Here is a 10,687-nt window from a genome sequence, read left to right on the forward strand (position 1 = left end):
CAGGTGGCTTTATGAGGGGGAAAAAAGAATATTTAATCTTTTTTTTTTCTTTTTATTGTTAACAAAATACCAACATAAATACATATATGGCTATTGCTCTGCGTGAACGTGTGTGAGAAACAGGTCTGGAAGACACACAAATTAATGCTCCGCCCTCTGCAACAAACACAGTGGCTTGGGCTTGTCCGATAGCACAAAACTGAAAAATTGAGAATAAAACCTGTATGACGAAAAAGAGTTAAATTAAATCAAAATGATAAAACACTGCAATATAAAAGCAGCTGTACCTCAACAAACATAAAAAGCACTCAGGTCCAGATTAGCCACAGGGCGACCAGGGTGAAGCCTCCTACCGACAACACTGTGTTAAACTTCAACAGCAGCACCAAGAAATCAACCCTGTGGGCCAAAAGTCAACACACATAAAGGACCTGAATTTACTCTTGGTTCCCCTACTAAAGCATCTAATTACTTGTGACTGAAATAAATAAATACACCCATCCCTCAAGTTTCTGAACCAGTCTCATTGTAGTGACCAAAAATCAACTTGGTAACTTTATTAATAGAACCGTTCATGTCCTTACAGTTTGCGTTCAATGCTGTTCTTACATCTTCTATAAATGTTGACATACATGAAGCCGTAAACGGCAGATAAAATAAATGGGGAGGGCGGTCACACCACACATCTATAACAAAAACAGTATAAAAAGTGGACATAGCCTCTTGTGGAGCCAAAAGTGACTAGTCGGACTCAAGGGTGGAGCTTAACACTCAGCATCGAGGCGCATCACTATGTCATTACGGAGACTGACAGGTTGCCAATGACAAAAGTAGACAACTACTTAAGAACTCTCTGCTTTATGGTAGAATTGACTCTGAATGTGATATTATTTACAAAATGAACACAAAGCTTTAAATGTATAGTTGTACACAATCCGGGATCTCTTTGCCATCAGTCGAGTCGTCCCTTTGTGCTGCTTTAAGGCACGCCTGCATCGGGCCTGGAGGCTACATCCACTTCTTTCACAGCATTCACTTAAGCAATGCCTCAATGATTGTTGATTCTCTACGTGACGTGCACTCGTCTCCATAAAGCTTCAAATCAACGTTGGCTTTGTTCTGTTGCTATTGCAAATATAAATATATAAAAAGTGGTGGAGCAGCACCACTTTTTCGTAAAATCGCTAGCTGAAATGGACAGAAAGATGAACGGGAGGAGGTCTGAGATTCATCAAGCCACAACACGGGAATAACTGCTACGTTGCCATGACAGCCGACAGGATAAGATAAGGAACAAAGAAGGCCCAGAAAAGACTGCGACTCTCACTGTGGTGCACCTGTGTGACACGCAAACCATCTTCTCTCTTTGCAGCTAGAGCCCACGGAATAGAAGAGTCTCTACTTGGCGATTACGTTTAGCGGATTGGGTTTTAGTTGGTACAGTCAAGACTAACGTGGTGAGAAGACAGCGTAGTTACTGGAAAGAACATGGAAAGGAGCAAAAAAAATAAAATAAAAAGTAACTATATTTGTCCAATTGCTGTCCAAGAGGAATAAGAGAGGACGGCTGATCACTGGGGAGTCGGGCCAGCGCCGAAGGTCTCCTGGGAGGCGTACACCATGTAGAGGAAGCCATCTTGGTCGCGCTCCCGCTCGTAAACCTCCGAGATGGCGGCCGACACGGACACCATGCTGTGGCCGTTGACAAGCAGGAAGAAAGCCTGGTTGGAATTGAGCTGCAGGCGCCTCCTGATGGTCACAGCGAGATAAACAAAAAAATGACCATTTCTTGTCATTGCCATTTTTTTTTTCCTAAAGGCCCTCTTCCCATGTATTTTATAACAAACACAAACAATGTGATCATCTGTATCGCAATAAAAAAGTAAATGTTTGGGTCTTTTAAGATTAGGCTTACACTAAAACAAAGGGAAATGAACCACCGATTAAGATAAAAGACATTTGATTTTTCTACCACAATTAAGAGTTGTTTACTTAGAAAAACTGTCGTGCAGTCTTTTTAAGCATTAATAACCACAACTTACGACGTAAACATAAATCAAAAATTAGATGACAATAATGCAAAAAAAATCTGTCTTAATTTCTTCAACTTTTCATGTTTGAAGAAGCAGTGACATGTAAATATTAATACACCATTAAAATATAATGTAAAAATGAAAGGTTATCCGATTGAATGAATCACTCCCCCCTCCCAAATTTCAGCCTTTGCAATTTGAAAATGACATTCTACTACATTGCAATGTCAATTCCAATTTGATGAATTGTTCAGCCCCCCCCCCCATGACTTCACGCGAAGCATTGTTAATTATGATCAGAGGAGACAAAAAAGAAGAGGAAAGGAAGAAAATGTCTTGAACTATCGCACCTGATAATCTTGATGAGTTCACTCATGTTGACATGGTCGGGCACTAAGAACTTTGTCTTGTCCAGGATTGGGAGCTGTTTTTCTCCTTTGTACCTCTCGATGATCACCTTTAGGACACACACACGGTACTTAATGCAGTTTCATTCAAAGACTGTCACAATAAATAATTGCCGTCATCAGTTTAGCGCTGAACAAGATGTGTTCTCATTTGCATATTATTGGACCGGTTGAATCTTTGGGGCAGAAAAAGCACTGACAGATTTGTACATCCTAGTCAGGAAATCGGTGGCCCGCCAGCTGTGTCGTTACAGCTGGAGTCACAGCCTGGATTTCTGCATCAACCAAAAACAAAGCAGTAAAAGTACACTCGAGTTTTGAAAGAACTGGAAGAGATTCACTATGCATTTTACACACGTTAAAAAAAAATCCAGAGTAGGGTCATCTTTGGTGTTTTATTTGAGATATTTTCAAGGACCAAAATAGAATAAAATGCACATTTTGAAAATATCACTCACCATAGCTACACTTCAAAGAGCTGTGGCTGTTTTGTATTCAAACAAGTATTAATTGTGGTGGTCCTCAGTTTGTAACCTGTTTTGGAGCCGCTGGTTTTCCCTACAGGGCTTGGGCGGCTCCCTCGGGCACCAGATTATCCCGCCACGATTGCGGTACTATGGCCTAGACCTCTGACCTACAAAGTTGATCTGCTCGGTATTTTGCCATAGTTGTGCTAATCTGTCTCGTTTTTCTTTGTCCTTCTCGTGTGCCTCCCCGAAGCTTCCTGCCTGCCCGCCCAAGCCCAGTCTCACTGCAGGCTTCACTCTCTGGACTTTGGATGGACTCTCAGACTCCACCCGCCTGTCAACAGGATTCCCGGCCCATTGCCTACCCTTGATCCACTCTGAAATAAATCCTTTCTTAATGCCATCGGACTCCGCTTGCTATTGGGTGCTCTATTCACATTGTTGGTTCAATCCAACAGTAACAATGAATTACTCTTATGACAGTAACGATACTGTGCAGCATTCGAGCGTTTTGTTTTCCATCCATTTTCTGAATTACTTAACCTCGTTAGTCTGCGCATTATTGGACATCATAATCTGGTGATGACAGTTAACTTTGTGCGGCAGTTCGTTAACTACAGTTGCACTGAAGGTTTCAGTGATTAATAAAAAATGCTAAAGCCCCGCATATAGCAATTTTCTGCTAGTTGCCGTTCCAGTTCACCGGTTTTGTGTGTTATGGATCGGGCCTTGGAGTGGCTAGCCATATTAGCCATTAAGCTCGGCAGTCCCGCTTTTATTAACATTCCCTCTGCTTCGTCCAAAAAGAACTCTACTTATGCTGTTCATGTGTATTAATTTACAGCATGAATGTTCTACATGTCAACACACTGGCTAGCTAGATGTACATAAGTGAAGGAGCCTTCAGGAAAGAACACTCACGGGTATCTTGTTGGGATGCTGCTCCCGGATCAGTCGGACATCTTCTACTCGCTGATCTGCAAGGACACAAAAGCACACATACTGTCAGTTGGTGGGACTGAGCAGACACATTGCGCTTTTCTCAGGTTGCTTAAAAACAAAATGAGGTCTAAGTTCAAGTGTGTGCTAGGTCGACATGGTCGTACCAACACATCTTACGCAATACCGAGTTTACCATGTCTTGACATTTATAGCTATGACGTTTCAGGAAAAAAAGTCCACCTGCTGCTGAACATTACATTTTATATGATTTTTATATTATATTTTAAGGATGTTTGATCACTTTTTTGGCACTTGAGTCCGAGTCTTTGGTTGTAAGGATCCCAATTCACTTAAAAAAAAAAGTGCATCAGTGATTGTTCTCCTTGTTCACATGTGAGGGCATTACAAGACTTGGAAGTTATGGTGTCATTATGCAAAGCACTTTACAGCCATTTATCGAGTGCAAGGATAAGTGGAAAACACAAACACACTGAACTCTTTGAACTGTTATGCACCACAGCTCACACCAGGACCCTCACACACAGACTCATCAACTCACACCAGCCTCTTAAAGGCACATAGCCATTTTGTCACTAAAATATGCTTGGATTGGTGGAGGGTGAAATGAGCAAAAAGAATACAGAGGATAAAAGAAAAACCTCCATAACAAAATCATTTGGCCGGAAAAGATATCTATAACATTATATAAAACAATAGAACGTATGAAAAGTATCAAATATTCCCTATTATGAACTTCTATTATTATTCAATGTGGCAGTCATTAACACCATTAATACACCTTGGTGGGCCGTATTCAATGCAGCGTCATGCTTTGGCTGACGCCAATCTTATTTTGTTTGATTTTGCTAATTTCGTCATCCTGCTCTTGTTTGTTTGTTGTTGCGTGTTGTTTGGCAATAAAGGCCATTTTTGTAGGAAGCCAAGAGGAAGGCATAAGAGGAACGGCCGACACACGCCGTACGCTTGACCCACGTGAACTTGCGACGTCAAACAGAACTCATCATCTGCACCAGCACTGGCCTGTAAATTGCTGGCGTTGGGCAAATAGCTCATATTGCACTCCTGTCAATTTAATATGGTTTCAAAAATCTATACAGTTAGTCCATCCACACGGGTGTAAGCGGGCATGCATGTAAACTCAGGCATGTAAAAATAATTACTAGCAACTATGTATGACAACTTTAGGCAACCTGACAAAGTCACATGGCCATCGGGCCACCGTTATTGTCAAACACAGTATTTTGTTAATCAAGAAAAGATCTTACAATATTGTCATAAAGTGGGATATCAAACAAAAAAGACCAAGTGGACATTTTAGTAAATGAGCTGCTTTAACGAGCAAAACCCAGAGCAAGCACACTGGGGTTAGCCATAATCCATTCATCGCATAAGCAAGTTGTACCAAAGGATGCATCATAGTTGAGGGCAGAAATTAATACTAATTTTCCACCAAAAATAACTGGTACAGCTCATGAAGGTTCATTATGTGTCCTTTCAGAAAAACAAAACCCCGGCAGGAAGACATTTTTACATAATTTATATTGATTTAATCAGTCGAGAAAATGCCCCTCCCCCAATGGGTTCAACTTCATGCATAACGCTTTGTGCACTTTGAACCTACGACGACAACAATGCTAGCCTTTTGTGGCCCGAATCACAACAAATGCAACCACAACGATCACCTGGTTTTGGTTTGATAGACGAATGGCTCATTAAGAGTCATGACAACTGCTGATTTAAAGGCATGACACTGTTGTGACAGTAAAACGTGGTGTTCAAATCTAATTTTCACGCTGAAACTATGTGTTTATCTTACTGGGAAATGTGGGACAGCGTCCTGTGATAACATCTCAATTAGGTTAAGTTCACTGCGCAGGAACAGGGAAGCTCTGTGGATGTTTGTCTCTCATGACACGTCCGAGTCATCACTTTTCAGTGGACATTACGTGACAAACAAGAAGGAAGCCCTGGACCTGAGAACTCACATGTTTGTCTGAAGAAAGTGGGGTGGGAGCATGGGTTTTCCATTATATTTCTTTTTTTTCCTAAGAATGGAATTTGTGATACTGCTGACTTTACTCTTTCAAACAAGGAACAACATTTTATAACACAGTTCCGTAGAAACCGACACCATGTCAAGTATTTTCTTCCAACCAGAAGGGGCCATTTTAATTTAAATAAAATTCATATTATGTGGCGCATGGGCTATGTACGTTCTTCGACTGTGGTATGAAGAGTTACAGTAACAAAAACATATTTCAAACTTCTCTGATTTAAATCGATTTATTATGTAATGGATTGGGCCAAATTCAAATTATTTTATTAAATAGATTTTTTTGATTTATTGAATGATTTCAGTATCATGAAATAAAATGTATTTATTACCTTTTTTTTTTTACTTTAACACCCCTTAAAATACTTTCTTTTCTGATATAATTGAGCAAAGGAACTGATTTCATGACCTCATTTAAAATGAAACAAAAAGCTTAACTTATCTTTCTAGAAAAGTCCAACATCAACAGGCTGCCTTCTTTTTTGTGCTCTCTCAAGTACAACAGTAACAGCTTGGAAAAAAATATTATTATGCGATCATTGATAGTTAAAAACAAACAATATAGAACGTGTCACCCTCTATATGCAGGGAATGGGGAATGGACAACGACCGCCAACAGGTTTTGGATTGATGATATATAGGCAAATGACACTCCTCAACTAATTTCAACATGCTTCCTTGATACACAGACACTATTTGCTCCTCAATTCCCTGCAACACAAGTCGACTGACCCCAAGATGCCAAAGTGCTACTTTTATTTGGCACCCCTCAAATATGTGGGGGTTCACTGTACCAGAATTATATACAAATGTCATTGGAAATGTTGACAATAAACAGTATTTGAGTGATTACAAGTGCTGTCGCAGAAATAGAAGCTAGTTGTGACGGTACATCATTGAGCAGGTGGTAGACGGGAGGACCACATGTTGACCATATTGCTGCTCCAATCGCATCACGTGCTTTCCTAGCGATACCAGACAAATAAACGTGACATTCAACTGGGAGTCGGTTATATTACCATCAAAGAGAGTTAAACGGACACTGTCAAGTACAAATAGCCCACTTACAAGGGCTGCGTAGCATCTATGCTATATAAATAGAAAATGGAATTTTAAGAAAACGCAAATAGAAAAGGGAACTTTAAGCAAGAGTTGCATGTGTTTTTGTCGGACACTTCTTGCTCCTCCCGAAAGTGTCCCATCCCCCAATCCTGCAGCTCACTCCTGTGCGCTGATTCGACACCACTTGTTTTCATATCACCTCCTCACAAAACACAGCAATGGAAGAACACAACCTCGACCAGAAACGGAATTCCACACAGAGAGATGTCTTTGTACGTGTCAATTGGGTCGTATGTTTTATATAACAAGTAACTAGACAGTAAGGCCTTCCAGTCAAGAAACCTCCATCTGCCCCTACTTGTGTTTGACGCAGTTTGACTCTAAAGTGGCCGAAATGAAAGCTAAACTCAACGCATTTTGGTTTTCTTACTCGCCAGACACGGGAACAAACATACATAACATATAGAAAACAATGAGTGGCTCTCTATAAGAAAATGTGTGTGTGTGTTGGGGGGGGGGAAGCTACCTACCGAATGTTCTTCTTTGTTTGAAGGATTTTTCTGAAGGCATACTGCGTCAAAGTCGTCGTCCCGGTAGACAACGGAGGTAATGGCGGTGTTAGCAAACAAAAGAGCTGCTGTTGACGACACGGTCCGTGACAAGCGTCGCGTGGAGCTGTGCAGTAATGGCAGTGAGGAGCTGTTGACGTTACCCGATGCGTTTCGACGTGCTCGCTTCCTACCTCTGTGTTTTTATCATGACGAGCTCCCAAAAGCAAGCAAAACAAACCCGTCAGCTGACCCGTGACGTCACGCACCACCCTCTGTTGCCTCCAGCTCAGCTTCTCCAATGTGGAGCAACACAAGTGCTATGGGGTACGTACGTTTTTTTATCATTTTTTTTCTTTGAATTGTAATATAATAGTTACTGGCAAACCAGTTCGTCAGTTTGATCCACCTTCACTATTAATTAATTATTGGAGGACATTTTCTGTTATTCCCTTGAAATTTCAATTAATGCACACACAAAACTTTTTTGGGAGGTAAATTAGAGTTGTATTGAGACAAATTGTGACTCCAGCTACAGTAAAATTGATTCCTAATTTTTATTATATATTTTTTAAACCTTAAAAGACCACGTATCTCTCCAGCACCTCCTTGAAGTGAAATGACTTTTTTTCCCACTTAGCCCTGCTAAAAAGAACCAGCATAGACCTGCATGGGTTGTGCAGCCTGCTCACCAACTCTATGGAGGACTGAATTTATTTAATTATTCCTACATTTATTTTTGCAATTTTTTATTTTATTTTTTTGCATTCATTTTTTACTTTTATTTTGTATTATATATTTTATGGTCTCTGATCTTTCACTTGTATGACACTTTTCCACGCGTTAAGGTACCGAAAGCGCTTCTCACTAATTCATATTCACCTACTTTGCCTTCAGCATCAGGAGCAACTGGTGGGTCAATATCTTGCTCAAGGACACTATGACATGGTCACAAGAACCTGTTATCAAACCCATAACCTTATGGGTCGTGAGACGACTCATTATTTCCATAAAATATTTAAAATGTTTTCAATTCCATTTCTTTAGATCCGTTTTTATTTATTTATGATTTTGGGAGTTTTGGTGATACAATGCAGAAGGAAATGTTATTCAAATGAGGTCGCGATCCTTGGGTTGAACTATTCGCCTATTGCTTGTCAATGTTGGACAAGTTGTAGGGTTAGTAATGAGTTACTCAAGTTTAAGTTACTTTTAAGTTCCTTTTTTTGTTTAAATCTGGGATCCATTTAATTAACGATGATTTCGACACTTTAAAAAAAAAATTCAATTCCTTTTACCATATTATAACTAGTAACGTTAAAGGGACACTTGCATGCGTTTAACATTGGCACTTATATAAAAGGTTTGCATGTAAAAATGACAACACCAATACTAAAATGCCCCCCTACAAGACTGACTGATGTGATTTCATATATTATTGCAATGAGATTTACAACTAATTGGCACATGGGCTTTTGGAGCTAGGCTTGTTATTCTTTCCGTCTAAGCTGTCAACGTCACAGCAAGCATGGTAATATTGCTTGCGTTGTCAGTTCTGTTGACTAAAATGGCGACCGATCGCCACCAAACGAAATGCACATTACTACTCATGTCCACTTCAACCTGTGAAAGTATAAAAGCGTTCTGCACAGTAGTTTTGATTGATTGACATCAAACGTGAGTTCATGTGATCACCTCCATAAAATCAAACATACAGTGCAGATCTCTTCTCCACGTATCTCTTGAGCACCTCCTTGAGGTGAAATTACTTTTTTCCCAATTAGCCCTGCTGGAAAAGAACCAGCATAGACCAGCATGGTTTTGTTGTGTTTTTGTGCTGGTCTGGCTTGGTGTCACCAGGTATTCGCAGAACAACAGCAGCATTACACCCGCTGAAGTGGACAAGAGCATGAATGCGCACAGGAACCCTGACTGGATATATTTTGGGCATTTAGCTTCGCTAATCTTTTGTTAATTGTCAGGAGGCAACCGGTTGAAGTCAGGAGAAGCTAGTGGCCACACCATGAGTTTCTCTTCTCTTATGCCCATAGCTGCCAGTGACTCTGGTGTTCTTTGCAGCATGAGATGGGGCATTGTCATGCATGAAAATTATTTTTGACGAACTTTAAGGTTGTTCTTTTTGTACAATAGAAGAAAGTGGTCAGTTAGAAAGTATACATACTTTGCAGAGGTCCTTTTCACACCCTCGGGGACCTAGCAGCGCTCTCCCCACCACTCCGACCCAAAATATGACACCCCCACCCACTTTCTGTCATCTTCAGGCTTGTTGGGATATTGTGGCCATTCACTAACTTTGCTGCTCCGGCCATCAAGGCCATCAACTGTTGCATTTCACTCATCTGTAAACAAAACAGTTTGAAAATGAGTCTTTATGTATTCCTGAGCGCACTGCAACTATTTCTGCTTTAGGGATGGAAGAATATTACCTTGAAGCAGCCTTGCAAACTTCTTGAGGATCTTGAAGTCCGTGGCACTCCAGAGGAACTAGCGGCTTCAAATGCCCATTAGCTGCAGTTTCCCTCTTGATCCGATAAAGTTGTCTGGCAGAAACCTTTCTTATTTTGCCTTTATCTGCACAAACTTGCCTGTGCTCACAATTAACATATTTCTTTTCAGTTCGATGATCATGCATGTTTTTTTGGAAATATCCAATGTTTTCATACCCTGATTGTTATTCCATGCGACTGGAGGGTACAAAAAAAATATTGTAGAAAAAGAACCTTACCTTCCGAGAATTTTTTTTTCCCATGCATGACAATGCTCTCTCAGGCTGCAAAGAACACCACTGAGTCACTGGCTGCTATGGGCAGACAAGAAGAGAAACTGATGGTGTGGTCACCATCTTCCCCTGACTTCAACCCTATTGAGAACCTCGAGCATCATCACGCAAAAGATCTATGAGGGAGGCTGAGAGTTTAGATCTAAGCAGCATCTCTGGCTGTCACGATCGTGTCCACAGAATTTCGAACCCCAAAGCAGAGCCAAAAACAATTGTGAGCAAATACAGAACTTTATTCAAACAAGAGAGCACGAGAATGTGAGCAATGAATAAATGCAAAGTAACCAAAACAATAACTATATCAGCATAATGCTGATGCAAATACAAAACTAACGCAAGTGGATGGGCAGAGTG

At 40.6% G+C, this 10,687-nt stretch overlaps 1 protein-coding gene across 1 annotated transcript; it reads right to left on the minus strand.

Annotated features, from left to right (window-relative positions):
* Nucleotides 1–542: 542 nt before the first annotated feature.
* LOC148335468 (microtubule-associated protein 1 light chain 3 beta) lies at nucleotides 543–7,798 on the minus strand. Its single transcript, XM_088298850.1, has 4 exons — nucleotides 7,516–7,798; nucleotides 3,829–3,884; nucleotides 2,384–2,490; nucleotides 543–1,749 (listed from the first exon to the last, which is right to left on the minus strand). Exons 1-4 carry the CDS (start codon nucleotides 7,553–7,555, stop codon nucleotides 1,572–1,574), a joined length of 381 nt encoding a protein of 126 aa, XP_088154976.1. The 5' UTR covers nucleotides 7,556–7,798; the 3' UTR covers nucleotides 543–1,571.
* Between the last annotated feature and the right edge of the window lie 2,889 nt (nucleotides 7,799–10,687).

Source organism: Idiotropiscis lumnitzeri, chromosome 6 (genome assembly GCF_059441095.1).
Source record: "Idiotropiscis lumnitzeri isolate Australia: NSW breed Sydney's pygmy pipehorse chromosome 6, RoL_Ilum_1.0, whole genome shotgun sequence".
Taxonomy (NCBI): Eukaryota; Metazoa; Chordata; class Actinopteri; order Syngnathiformes; family Syngnathidae; genus Idiotropiscis; species Idiotropiscis lumnitzeri.

Excerpts from the sequence above, each read along its gene's own strand:
- LOC148335468 (XM_088298850.1), bottom strand. The coding sequence starts at position 7,555 with ATGCCTTCAGAAAAATCCTTCAAACAAAGAAGAACATTCG. Across the intron at positions 3,885-7,515 it reads CAAACAAAGAAGAACATTCG|ATCAGCGAGTAGAAGATGTC; the intron begins GTAGGTAGCTTC and ends GTGTCCTTGCAG. Across the intron at positions 2,491-3,828 it reads AGCATCCCAACAAGATACCC|GTGATCATCGAGAGGTACAA; the intron begins GTGAGTGTTCTT and ends TGTGTCCTAAAG.